Genomic DNA, 14,569 nt, shown 5'->3' on the forward strand with positions numbered 1-14,569 from the left:
TCATAATGCATTTTTTTTCATTCGTTTAAAAACCCCAGGCATTATATTGACACTAAGGTCAGAACACTGGGGGAGCACTGGGGAGATTTTGTGGTATAAATAAAATCTACTTTCGATTTCAAATGAGTCACAGATCCACTTTCAGTATCAGCAGGATTCATTTGTTGACTCTCTGCTTGTCATTTCACACAGTTCACATCAGTTCAACCGTCCTGGTCCCATCGCTGTCCCAGCCTTTTCCTTTTTGAGTCCTGGGGCATATTTTCTTCTGTGTAGGAGCTCAGATGCTCTGCCGGTCACCCACCCCCAGAGTCCGTCAACTGCTCTGCTTGGCAAGCTGGTTACACAACCTCCCCTTTCTCATTAGCCAGTCACTGTGCTCACTAGTCATTAACTCTCTTCTCCTCTGTCAACCAGCATATCTGTTTCTCTTTTAAGAAGCTTCTTTTTAAAATACACATCAGCTGGCTTTCCAACAGCTAGTTATCCCTTTGCCTCCAGACAGCCAAACTTCCTTCTTTCTCCCAGTTTCTCCTCCAGTACCCCCAATCTGTTGGTTTTCTGGTTGTTAAGGTTCCTTGTCTTCCAGTAGCCAACTCCCTTGGGAAGCATTGCACTTGCTGCTGCAGCACTGTTTGACCCTGAGTCTTTTTTTTCTCAGAAAAAAGTTGTCTGGGCATAAGCTTAAAATCTGCCTCCCAGTCTAAGCCTAAACATGAAACTTAGATCTTCAACAGTCTATTCTACTCAACCCAAAAAACCTAAACATGTTAGCTTGGACGTGAGCCCATGTATCAATATAAAACCTGCTGTCTCTATGCCTGAGCCTAAACCATAAGCTGTCTTTCTATATAATCCAAAGCATTCACTCATCTCTCTGTTTAGGTCTGACTCTGCCTCTCGGCCTGAGTTGGACACCAATTGGTTTCTTGTTCTCAGCCTAAATATCAGCTTATCTCTTTTCTGTCAAACAAAATGACAAAAAAAAATCATAAGAATCTGGAAAAAAAATCTGAAACCAACACGTAAAAGTGAAGCAGAGCAGATATGTACATATTTTTATTTTGTACTTGTTCTGAGGTAGTCAGACACATCACCAGGTTCTGTTTGGGGTCAGCATCACACATCTAAGCCAAAGTCAACCGGTGCTTGTATACTTAAAGGATTTCTCCCCTTGAGTCACAGCCATTGTGACACAAGCCAGGTAGGATTTAAAAAATAGCAGCTGCTGACATGTATCAAGTTGTAATGAGCAGCTGCTAAAATCACATTGTGTTAATAAGGTTGCAGCAGGATAATGTGTTTGCCCATGGCAGCACTGATTGTCCACTTTAACCCTAAAGTTCTTCATGCCTGCAGCCAAACACGAAAACGAGTGACATTAATAGTATCAGTATTTTAAATCTGACGCTTATAGGCTGATGTCTCTGCATTTGGGTAACAGCATCCCTGAAGGAAATGTATCAACCAAGGTTCCATCAAATATTTATTTTATTTAACGATTAATCTGTTTCTCCGTGAATCAATCCATTATTTGTACCATAAAATGTCAAAATAGGAAATATGCTCACTGTTCTTTCTCTAAGTGGGGCAATCGTGGCTCAAGAGTTGGGAGTTCGTCTTGTAATCGGAAGGTTGCCGGTTCGAGCCCTGGCTCGGACAGTCTCGGTCGTTGTGTCCTTGGGCAAGACACTTCACCCGTTGCCTACTGGTGGTGGTCAGAGGGCCCGGTGGCGCCAGTGTCCGGCAGCCTCGCCTCTGTCAGTGCGCCCCAGGGTGGCTGTGGCTACAATGTAGCTTGCCATCACCAGTGTGTGAATGTGTGTGTGAATGGGTGGATGACTGGATATGTAAAGCGCTTTGGGGTCCTTAGGGACTAGTAAGGCGCTATATAAATACAGGCCATTTACCATTTACCATCTAAGCCCAAGGTGAGATTTTCATACTATTAGTTTCGCCCAAACAACACTTTAATCCACAATCCCGTGTAGAACAAAATGTATATTTGAACATTTGGATATTCAATATATGTAAAGTCATTTAATATACAATAAATGTATAATAAGTGGAAACATTAATACATGGATGATGGATGAAATGTAACATTTATTAAGAGCACAGAGCGGGGTTTTTTGTTGTTGTTTTTTTATGTTGTAGGTTTTATAACACTTGTTTTTGGAGAAAAACATCTACTATCACACAATGTTACATTCTGTTTCACCTAACATAACACCCATAACGACTGAAATCTAATATACTGAGAGGAAAAATGGCAGGAACAGTCTGGAACTGTTGGGATTTGTTTTTTTAACCATTCTAACCATTACAAGTATTAATGTCCTTACTTCGCATCATAAAATACAGCCTCATAACTACCATTTAGCATTATCAATATTAACTCAACACATATTTACACGTAAAACACAAAACATCATTATTGTTGCAACCAGTTGTAGAAAAACCTGCTTTGTTTTTCCTTTTGATCTAATTTTTTTAATCTCACTTTACTCAGAATAAATTCATTCTAATTTGTTGCAGATGCTTATGCAATGCACTTGTATTTATTCACTGCATTTCTAGTTTTGCCGACCAATCAAAATACTTGTAGCTGCAAGTCACACTTTAACTATGCATCACTATATTTTATATGCTACAAACACTTTATCAACTTCATATCCACGGTCAGTTTAGAATGACCAGTTAAACTGTCGTGCATTTCTTTGGACTGTGGGGGGAGGCCAGAAGACAGACCAGGAGGAAATTTCTTCTTACGATGATGGTTTGGGGAGAACATTCAAACTCTGCACAGAAAAAAAAAGGCACCAGCTAGGATTTGAACCAGAAACTGTGAGGCAATGTTGCTATCTACTGCAATGTGCTCTATTACGGATCCTGTGTCTGTGTCAAGACACGCTCTATATGTATCATATGTGCTCATTCCTGTGCTGTTTCACTGTTATACTCTTTGGAGAGTGCCCCATAACTCTTGAAATATCAGCAGGTCCCTGTCTCTGTGGGAACCTGGGCAAATGTGATGTAAATACCGATTTTTCTTGTAACAGTGCAAAGGTCCCTCCCGAACTCTGTCACCAGTGTCCCATAAAACATACATACAGACATGTCATATACAGTTTCACATGTGCAGAAATCCCTAGAATCACAGTTTGGTGGTGGTCAAAATGAACCCACACAGTATGTAAGGGCGAAAGAGGTTATAGATAAATATTTATGTCTTTTAAGCTTATTATGCAGGAGCAATCAGCTGAGAGTTACACATTAGCATTCACTGCCTCCTGCAGCTGATCGTGTACCCACTGTAGCTTTTATTGGCAGATCAGTAGCAGCTTCACATCTATCAAGCCGATTGCTTGCCCAAGTAAGTTTCAAACTTACAAGGTCTGAAACAGCTCTTCTGCAACATGTTTGTTTGTTTGTTTGTTTGTTTGTTTGCTTGCTTGCTTGCTTGCTTGCTTGCTTGCTTTCAGTAAACAAAAGGGTAGCAGGGAGAACACGCCACAGATTTCCAAGATGAGATGACCTTCCCTCTGTGAAAAATGATAAGGGACAGAAATTCACCTAGGACAGAAAACTTTATGTGCCGACTATGTAACTCCCAAGGATCAGCAAAGGTTTCCTCCTGAAATCCACAGTGATACACAATGTAATAAATTCAGTTTTCTTTGTTCTTTTTTTTATTCTTGTTTTTGTTCTATGATATAGAAACTGGAAAAAAAAAGTTTTTCCCAAAGAAAATAATAATTCTTGAATCATATTAAGGAACATTGTACAGGTATTCAAATTGTTTTGTAATTAATTGGTTATAATCTGTTACTGTAATGTAAATAACATTGGCCAAAAAAATCCTATATTATATACATATACATCCCCTATATGCCTATATGTTGTAAATACAAACAATGGCAATAAGAATAGTTTTAAATGTTTCTATATAGCATTATTATTACTTTGGCCAATGTAGTGACACTGAAGGAGAGGTCAGAGGTCAAATGTGATGCGACAGCCACAGGATATTGAATTCCTAGTTGTCACTGTGTCACTTATCACATTTATATCAATTAAAAACTTTATTTGATTCTTAGCCCATTAGCACTGATGTTTTATAAAAACCAATGTTTACTCTGTCATCCAAGCTGCACCAGAATGACAGTTTTGTACAGACATTCGTGGTTCCTCAGTGATGAATCTCAGTGACTTAAGAATTAAAAAAAATCCTAAAGTACAAGGAATTATTTGAAGTGGTGAATATGTTAAATCTTACTCTAGTTGAAAGATGTTAACACAGTCATATCTGGTGCATTTTAGCATGCTGCTGTTTGCTTTGAGCACCGGGTTGCATAATGTGTAGATTTTAGTTTGTGTTGACAGCAGTCTGCTGGAAATAACATTTATTTCTAACTAATTTACAGCATCAAACACATTTTAAGCAAAATTACATGTAAAGTTTTATCAACTTTACAAGAATAAACGTTTACTAATTACTAATTAAAGAACATTCAATTCATTTTAATTCAATTTTATTTATGTTGCATCAAATCAAAGTTGTCTCAAGCTGCTTTATATTGTAAGGTAAAGACCCTACAATAATGCAGAGAAAACAGAAAATCCCAGCAATCAGACGACCCTTATGAGCAGGCGCTTTGGTGATAGTGGGAAGGAAAACTCCTTTTTAACAGGAAGAAACCTCCTCCGGACCAGGCTCAGGGGCGGCCATCTGCCATGACCAGTTGGGGTGAGGGGAGGAAGACACACAGTGTGGAAGAGAGATATGCTGTAGTATAAAGGTAAATTGAAGCATGTCAGACCAGCTACTATATACTGTATACTTATTGTAATTTGGAAATAAATGTGATTTTTTTTGGGGGGGGGGGGGGAGTGTTGTTTTAATAGACACTAATGGGCTACACTGGCACCCAACAACCTTCAACCTTCAACTCAGTAAGGAAATATGTCACGGATTTGGTTACATAATAGGACAATGAGAGTATTCCTGTTTTTTCCTCCTTTAGTCAGAGTTGGTGCAGACATAAGGCAGATACATTTGCTATAACTGTATCTTGACAGTTGCTTTAATCACTGAGGGCTGAGAGACTGACACAGCAGCATAAGAGCCAATCAGCTGTCTTCTCTGACCTAGCTATCCAATTAGCAGCTCCCTGTCCTGGCTTTCATAACTGTGTTTTGTACAATCTGTTATACATATGTAGTTTTCCACTGGGTGAGTGGAAAGCATTTTTAAATTCATGTGTTTTTTGTGAACTACTTTGACTGTAGACTCTTTTTTTTTTTCCTGTGCAAAAAGAATAAATTCAGTCATGAAACACTTTTCTGTGAGATTATTAAAAGGATTTCTAAAGTTTCATTTAGAAAGTCCGAAAGGCATTATTATTGCTTTTACTCATTGATGTAGTTATTAAAAAAAAGATGTCAAGATCTGGAGGCCAACCAATCTAGCATGGGCTTTAATAAATAGATAGTGAATTTATTTTTATAGAGTGTGACTATAGATGATTAACAGCTCTTTCTAGTTGTATTGTTCACACTAATATTTCAACCACAGTGAAGCAAACTTTTACACTTCTGTTACGTTCCCCCCGAAGGGGTCTAGGCATGTGAGAGAGGGGACCAGTAACAAATGAGTCCGGAATCAGAATGAAAAAGGAAAACAAACAGAGTTGTTCTGTATTAATAGAACTTTATTACGAAATGGTACAGGTGGATTACAAACGACATTAACATTAACTTAAAGGGCCGGCAACGCCGTCTTACCAACAACGCCAAAGAAACAAAGAAAACGCTCGCAGCCACGAAAGGCAGGAAGACTACCAAACAAACACAATAAAAAAGGAGGCACTTCCCACACTTCCTACCCTACTCCCCACCACGGGGAGACACTCTCAGGGCCCACAAGCCCGTCTGCTCACTGGTCAGAAAGAGGCTGTCTGTCCAAAATCTAGCACAGAACCGCGTAGAGCCACCGAGGAAAAAGCCACCCTGCTCACAGCTCATCCCCAGTTTAAATAGCCTCAGAGGATGATTGCTGACTGGAGTCAGGTGGCAAACGAGGCTAATCAGCAGCAGCTGTGTCCTGGGGAGAGAGGAGAGTGAGAGAGACAGAGAGGGGTAGGAGTGGCAAGAGGGGTGGAGGCGGGGAGAGTGGGCAAACACCCCACCCACACACTCCCACAGCCTCACAGAACGTAACAACTTCCTTCCAAACTTTTCATAATTAGATAAAATATTCATGAAATAAGGAATTTTAAGGTTTAACGCAAGATGTATTTGATTCTCAGCCAGCTCTCATTTGAATAATTAGGGATTTAACGGCTGACATTTTGGAAAATACCAAGAAGCCGAGAGTTCAACATTAATCTCATTGGTACACTAAGTGTGAGAGTACAGCCAGGAGACCATTAGTTCAGCTTTGCACAACAACTGGAAAACACTGCAAGTTCCTTGTCGGTCTTTGTCCTGGAGTAACAAAATCCACTAATACTTTTAAATTCTGAGTAGTCTGGCAAGCTCACGGCTATGAAATAGTCTGACAGATAAACTCCTACAATCTATGGAGGTTCAAAACTGCAAAAAAATTTAAAATACAGAAAACACAAGCCAAAAAAAATTAAATACACATGCATGTCATTAGTATAATAATTTACACATCGTTTTGGCAAGTGAAAGGTCACTAGTTTGAGCCCAGCCTGCAGGGTTGCATTAAGTAGAGCATCTAATGTAAAGCTACCTTCTATAAAAGCTACCTGCTGTGGCAACCCCTTATTTATTTATTCAAAGCATAGAATTTTTTACTTGCTGAGCTTTAGAGATGTTTGTTTTTCAAAAAGTTAACAGTGTCTTTGTTCTACCTTTATATGACAGATATATTCCTAGTTAATGTTAGACCCCTGTTATACCCTTTTAGAATGTGGCAGAGATGGTATTTCTGGTAAGCTGATGCTCCTAGTAAAAAGGACAAAACGATGAAAAAACATCTTCCCTCATAAACTGTGAAAAGGTAGAAAACAGTTCATTACTGATATGGAGTTTCAGTGGTTTTTCTTACACCTGCAGTCTTCAATCAAGGCCACCAGATGGAGATGCAGTACAGCTGTTGGACACTCATTTGAGCAGGACATTATATAACCTGAGATTTCCCCAAACTGCTGCTCTGCACAGTCACTCTGTGACCCTTCACGGTCCGTCACGTTTTTCCACATCTCTGAGGGGATTCGTGTTTGTCACTATGAGGCAGCTAAGTCTCTGGAGACTTAGCTGCCTCATAAGAAAAGTTTTCTGCTTTAGATGTCATCACATCTTAATTTCCCACCTGTATACTGCCCACAGCCAAGCTTGCACTCCATTCATGAAGTTTACTCTTTATTTTTAGATGACTACTCTGCTGTTTTAGAGTAAAGTGTGTGACAAACTAAAACATATTAATCTAATGACGTGGCACGTCCTGTCTTCCCAAATCTCTGCGGGGATTCGTGTGTGTCACTGTGTGGCAGTGAAGACTCCAGAGCTTGTCTCTATAAAAGGAATGTTTTCTGCTTTAAATGTCATCACATCTTAATTTCCCACCTGTACACTGCCCAAAGCCAAGCTCACACTCCAAGTTTACTGTTTATTCTTTTGACGAATACACAGCAGTTTTACAATAAAGTGTGCGACAAAGATCAAATACTAATGTAACAACATGCATTTTAAAATATCCCAAGGGTGATTTTATATTCTTCTCACCTTTGAGTTAAAGTCTCTCAGACGCTATCACCTTTTTATTATTATTATTTAATTTTCGAATTACCTTTAAATATGTGTTATATGTGTGTTTATGACTCAGTTTGCATGTATTGTATGAGGGCCACACCTTTCCCTCATCCGCTTGCAATATATAGCCTACCTGGAAGATTGCTATGGCAACAGGTTGCCAGTAGCGACTGGGTACCACTACATCCCTGCCTGTGTGTCTGCGGGGATAAGCGGCGCGTCAAGAGCAGAAGAGGAGAGAAAATCGAGCAGCAGAGGGTGAGGTCTGCTCGGCTCAGTCAGCAAAGACAGAAGAAAGAAGCTCTGACAGGCTTTTTCTGTCATGTAGTGAGGAGCCCTGCGGTCTGCAAGGACGCGTCTGTTCGTCGTTTTTGTTGTTTCGGTGAAAGACCTGCAAAGAGAATCGTCGGATCTAGCGGAATGGAGACCTGCCGCTGACGGAGATTCCCGAGCTCCCCTGATAACAACAGGTTAGTGTTTACAGACTCGGTCGCTCGCACCTACGGCTGATGCTCCATCTGACCACAATCCTCTTCGATATGAAGCCTTTTAAAAAAGAAATGCGTTTATTTTGTGCTTTGATCTTCGGGCTGTAAAGGTGTGACAGGTGCAGGCAGACGTACCAGAGGCGAAAGAAATGGTATTTGGACACATTTTGATCCATCCACGTGTGCAGCGAGGAGTCCAGCTGAGGCTCATAGGAATAATGGGTTCAAGAAAGCGGGCAATTTTGAGCCGTTTTATTGAAACAACAGGGGCAGTTTCAGACCGAATAGCCTATATGTTGCATTTAAATGGCGGTTCATCATTACGCGCTGGATTGTTAAGCATTCCTGCGTTGAATCTGCGGGTGTGTCTACCTTTGATTACAGTTGCATTACAAGGATTTGGATGAATTGGTCGATATGAATAAGAATATCTCAGTATGAGGACTCTTATTCATAACACCACTCTTTTGCATATTACATGTTTAATTTTGCATCCACCTGCACTCACATGTATAATTAATTTTGCAGTGGTTCCTCTTTGCTTACATTTATTTACACAAAGTATGTAACTTAAAAAAAAAATTAGGCCAGCTGAAGAATTTGATTTCTTCAATTAATCTTCTTCAGCATATATGTTTAAATAAATGCTGTGTGTGTGTGTGTGTGTGTGTGTGTGTGTCTGTGTGTGTGTGTGTGTGTGTGTGTGTGTGTGTGTGTGTGTGTGTGTGTGTGTGTGTGCAGGCTTTATAAAGATTTTAAACCTTTTATCTGTTGCATTCATGAACCGTGTCTGTAGAGAAAAAGTCCACGACGTTGAAAGACATATAAATAAATAAATTTAAAAAATAATGCATTAAAATGGAAACATATGCAAAATGTATATTATGGCAAAATTGTGTATATTTTACTCATAAATGGCCATCATAGTGTAATTTCTGCAGTTATTTTATTGTAAAGCACATTTATACTGTGAAATGATTCAAAACATATTGAAGAATTCTCCATAACTGCTTAATTTGACCTCCACTGATGTTGTTTTCATTCTCTATTAGTCATAATCACAACACAGACATGCAGAGCCTGCAGGTTACATCAACACTTCAACATCACTGGAATCATTTCTAAATTTGGCTCGATATCCTCGTCACACTCACTTCCTTGTCAATTTTACTCTCAGCGTCTGGCACGCTTTCATATCTTTTCCTCACCACAGCAACTGCAGCTGATTTTGTACAGTTGAACTAAAAAAAAAAAAAAATTGCGCCCTTACATAGCTTCTAAAATTCGACACTGTGTATTTGTATCGCTGTCATCTACTGGCAATTTCAGGGCTACAGAGGCAATTTGCTTTTTTCTGAAATTCAGCTGCTGATGAGCAAAGCACAGACCGATATGTGACCTAACGTTTCGTTTTAAAATGAAAAGCTCCTTCTAAAGTTGTCACTAGCAGCTTAAATGTTTAGCGTATCCCTGTTAAATACTGTCAAGAAAAGCTCCAAACTCCGAGTGCTTAGTCATGGAGCTGCTGATGATGTAAATGTTTGGAGTCTTTGAAGTCTATTACATAACCTTGTAACAAATATCAAAGTGGTTTCCGGCCCAAAGTGCTAATACCCTGTAACCTCACTGTGTCATTGCAGGACAAGACGGTGAGATTATGATTTGACAGTAAACCAGCAGACAAAGAAAAACAGCTATGTTCCTTATCATTTTTTACTGTGAGGGCAATGAATCACTGCTGTGAAATATCATTTTTGAGTTTTAAGTGTGATGGATTACAGGCTGCTGATCAGCGAGGCATGGCTGAAGGCTTTGCTCTCTCTGGGTCTCTCCTGAGAGTTGCTAACATATTTTTTTTCTTTTAGGCAGAAAGAGACAGCTCTTCTGCCCGTCTTGTCACTTTGAGTTGTCTCATAACACATTCAGCACTCCTCCCAATGTGATTGTCAGTGTGTGTGACGGCTTGTCGCACTTACAGAAGCATAACTGAAGGACAGAACCAAAAAGGATTAGACTTTGGGTTATGCAAACATTTCTCAGAGAACATTGCAAATCAGATAATAAATCTAATAGATGGGAAAATGTCTGGGAGGAGCCAAAGTTTTTCAGTAAACGAGTAACGGCAGGCCCACTTTACGCAACCCGGATCTAACTGGTATACCTTGTTCCACTAGCTCGCTTCTCATCAGTATGTCCTGAATCACCCGACAAGGCTCTTGTTACATTACATTTACATTTATTTTAAATGTATCTGAATTTTAATCATACTATATTATATTTTGTAGGCATATATTCCAGTACAAAGGGACTGAAAAAACATTGAAGAACCTCTTGTCATGTCTGCTCAAGTCCAAATCTGTCAGTTGACCGTTAGCTAAGAGGACAACAAAATTTATGTGTGTGGAAATTTCAACTAACCACCAGTACAACCACTGGGGTTTTACTGATGACCTCGCCACTGAGGGCAAAGATGATGGGGAAAAATCAACAAATTTTTTTTGCCTAATCTTGATTGTGTTTGTGTTGTGTGTGTCAGTTGTGGCCCAAATGTTAGTAGCCATGTTTGACGTGGGTTATTGACACATGGCTTCATTGCAGCAGTCGTGTCTCAAATGTGGCCCTAAGAAAACTGCATATGTGGTCCACATTTAGGCCAAACACACATTGCTTTCTATGTTGTTTCTGCAGCTGGTTTGGGGATTTCAAAGTCATTTGTCGGGAGGGATTTGTTAATGTTGCCAAGCAAGCTGAAGAGGAAAACTTGGCCTTCTTCAACAGAGTCTGGATCTAAACCAAGCCCATTTAATGGGCTGTGTGAAAATATCTGATAAGGTGATTGAGGCAAGCTGAAAGGTATTGGCGCTTATTGCAAAGCAACATTAATAGGTCCAGATGATCAATAGGTTATCTAACATTACAATCAAATGACAAACTGACATGCCAGATATCAGATATGCTGTTTTTCACAGGTGTCCGTTGAAACTTTGGCTTGTCTTTGGTGTGTCTCGGACACAAAAAGATTGAAAAAACCACTGAGATAGACAACTCTAAAGTATGTTTCTCCCACTTCATGCCAAATAATTTGGTGTTCTGTGTAATCTGATGGTCAGGACCCACAAGAAATGTTAACTGTGTGATAATACGATACGTAAGCCAAAAAAAGAAGGGAAAAACTGTAAGGATTTACAGATGTTCCTCCAATCAGTGTCTCCGGCCTTTTAATAATTATTTAAATAGAACAACCACACACATACAACAGGTGGCTTTGGGTTACAGTTGGACATCACTCCAGCTAATATGGTGGAGTTGTATAGCTATGCCAAATGTGGTAATTAAGCAAATTAATAATTTGCTAAGCTACGAAAATTATATACAAAAACGCGTTTTGAGAAAAACAACCTTGTGATATCTGAGCAATCTCAAGGTTTAAAAAATATATTCCCTCTCTAGCTTTCCTGTGGTGTGAAGAAAATAATAATTTTCAAACTGGTTTGGAATAATAACTCGAGTGTTTGCTCAGCAGGAGGAAAAACATCAAACGATGAACAGTCCCGCTGGCTGTTTAGGAATTGATTCATTTACCTGCAGCTGTCTCTATAGAACCGACAACCCAACTGCCTCCAAATTCATTGTATTATGCTCTTTTTTGTTAGAACAAATGATCCACACAGCAATAAGCCTTTCTGGAGATATTTTTTTTGAATAACTGAACATAATGAAAAAACATGACCTAACCACTATGGATTGAAATGAAGTCATTCCCCAGCGTCTTTTGCTCTAAGCTCATACATGACATTGAAATAGCATATCAACTCACATACTGCATTACAGAATTCCCCATGAGTTTCCTGATTTAGTGTAATCTAATTGACCCTAAGGACCCTTACTAATTTAATACACTCCTTAAATGAAGCCAGCACTATCCTAAACCTATGTGGAAGTTGGCTCAGTACAGGGGGACTTATTTTATTTTAGGGTCTTTTTTCTGTAAGTCTCAGGTTTGGGTTCAGGTTTGCTGTCTGGTAACTGGATTAAAGGCTAAGGCTGGTGTTATAGTGCACTTTTTATTGACATCAAATCCCACCAAATAAAAAAGCCCCAGCAGTGTGTTGGTCTCTCAATTTTTATGGCTTTAGTTTTTACTGAAGATGTTAATCTTTAATAATTTCCTGTGTATAGTTTCATTAAAAAAGGGGCTCAGCATTTTTGTAAATGTGCTAGGCGCTGTAATTTTTAGGAAACTTTATCAAGAAGAGAGTTTAGGATTTGTTTTTCAGCTCAGGAACACTTGCATAAGATCATATGCGTTAGAATATATAGAATCGAGGTACGAAGATATATGCAGATTTCTTAATTATAGTAATTCATCATACCCATTCCCCTAATGTGTATGATGTAAAGTTCAGAGATATACACTGTGTAAGAACTAAACTAGATCTAAAATATCTCAATTAAAATGATGTGCTGAAGCAATATGAAATAATGCCTTGAGCATAACAGATGTTAAACATTTTGTCATACAAATGGGTTTTAAAATTTCATTTCTATTAAATGTGCCCTTTTCATGCACATTTCTGTCCCCCTGCACTTCTGGGGGTCTGTAGCAGCTCTCTGCTTTGTGTGTTGGTAATCCATCCTTCATCAGGCAGCCGTAAACCTATTTGAATTCATGTTTCATTCATGTAACCTTGTCTGAGGAGAAACTCATTTTTGCTCATGCATGACAATATTTAAAATAAACGTTTCCACAGAATCTAATTTGCTGATGCAGGTTGGTTGCATATGAACACAATTCACGGGAGGCAAGGTTAGAAATTCAGTAATAATAAGCTGTGGTTTAATGAAGCCAGTGACATTTCTACCTTCAGAGCGGTATTGCTTCCATTAAATGTTGTATAACTAAAGCTCCCTCGTGAATTTCATTGCCAAAGGAGTCCTCTGGGCCTTCTTTATTCACAGAGCAGACTTTTTTGCCAAATTGAGTTTTGAGAATTTAAAATTATTGGTTTACTCATTCACCTGCCAAATCACAGAAGACATGATCTATAATGCATCTATCTGGATTTTCACACAGGTCTTTTCCACTGAGTCCATCTTCCCCTCAAAAGTCTTTAAGCAACCGACAAAGAGCTGGAGCAGAGACGATCAAGCATGGATGTGCCCAGGATGGCTGAGGGCCTCTTCAGCAGCACGCTGTCCTCGTCGGGTGGTGGCCATCACGTGCCTTCCTACCTGACGCTTGAGCAGAAGGCTGCCTTTGTCTTCGTGCTGCTGCTCTTCATCTTCCTGGCCCTGCTCATCGTACGCTGTTTCCGCATCCTACTAGACCCATATCGCAGTATGCCCTCATCCAACTGGACAGACCATACTGAAAAGGACACATTTGATTACCGCATCGTGTGAGGACCACTAAGGGTGCAAAAATTATATACGCATATATTTATCTCTCTATATATAAAGAAAAAAAATTACACAAATAGACTGATTTGATGCACTTTGCCAAACAAAAGACTGCCAGGAAAACAAAAGCTTTCAAAGAAATCTTCTAAAATTTAAGACTGAAAATAAATTTGACACGATTATATTGAGTGCAAACCAGAGTTCTACAGCTTCTCCCTGCCAATTCAAAGCAATTCTCAACCACAGCAAGAGAGCCTGAACTACACTATGAAGATTATTAATCAAACCACAAGCTAACGCGGCCCTCAAGTCCGAGCGACACACCAGAGCCAATTAAGGTTCACCCATAGCTCCTTTCCCCTTCCATTAAGTCTCTTGTGGACTACCTCGCTCCTCCACCATCTCATGTGTGGGACTGTTTTCTCGTGTCATACAGGGTCAAATATCTTCTGAGATCCAAGCCAGTTGGATACTAACAGTGTTTACATCCTATCATGTTTACTTACATCCTTAGATTTCTATTGATAATGTAGACAATCAGTGTTTAAAACAGTGAACAAGTATTTGCAGAGTGAATAGTTAAGGTTTTTTAGCGCTTTCATTTGTATGTGTGTTTTTTCTTATTTATGCACAGAGATGAAAGGTCACAAAGACTATTTATGAGCGATATGATTCATGCGAAGTGGAATTTAATGCCTTATGTTGTATAGGATATCCTGTGATAGTTTCTAGTGTCATCACAGAAAGGAAAGGCCATAAAAAAAGACTGATACAGAGGTCACAAAGCAGGTTTAATAATCACAAAGGAGGAAACTGCAGCGGAAAGCTCCCTTTAATGTTTAGGTTTGGACAGATAAATGCCAGCAGCGAGCGACTAACTGTTCTGTGTTTGCGATTAA

The 14,569-nt window shown here is 39.3% G+C and overlaps 1 protein-coding gene across 1 annotated transcript; it reads left to right on the forward strand.

Annotated features, from left to right (window-relative positions):
* Positions 1–13,385: 13,385 nt before the first annotated feature.
* On the forward strand, positions 13,386–14,055 carry LOC146659602 (cortexin-3). Its single transcript, XM_085421904.1, has one exon. It carries the CDS (start codon positions 13,422–13,424, stop codon positions 13,671–13,673), a length of 252 nt encoding a protein of 83 aa, XP_085278030.1. The 5' UTR covers positions 13,386–13,421; the 3' UTR covers positions 13,674–14,055.
* Positions 14,056–14,569: the final 514 nt, after the last annotated feature.

The sequence above is a fragment of the Rhamphochromis longiceps genome, linkage group LG11 (genome assembly GCF_057381845.1).
Source record: "Rhamphochromis longiceps isolate RC_006_pf linkage group LG11, R_longiceps_female_GT1.1, whole genome shotgun sequence".
Taxonomy (NCBI): Eukaryota; Metazoa; Chordata; class Actinopteri; order Cichliformes; family Cichlidae; genus Rhamphochromis; species Rhamphochromis longiceps.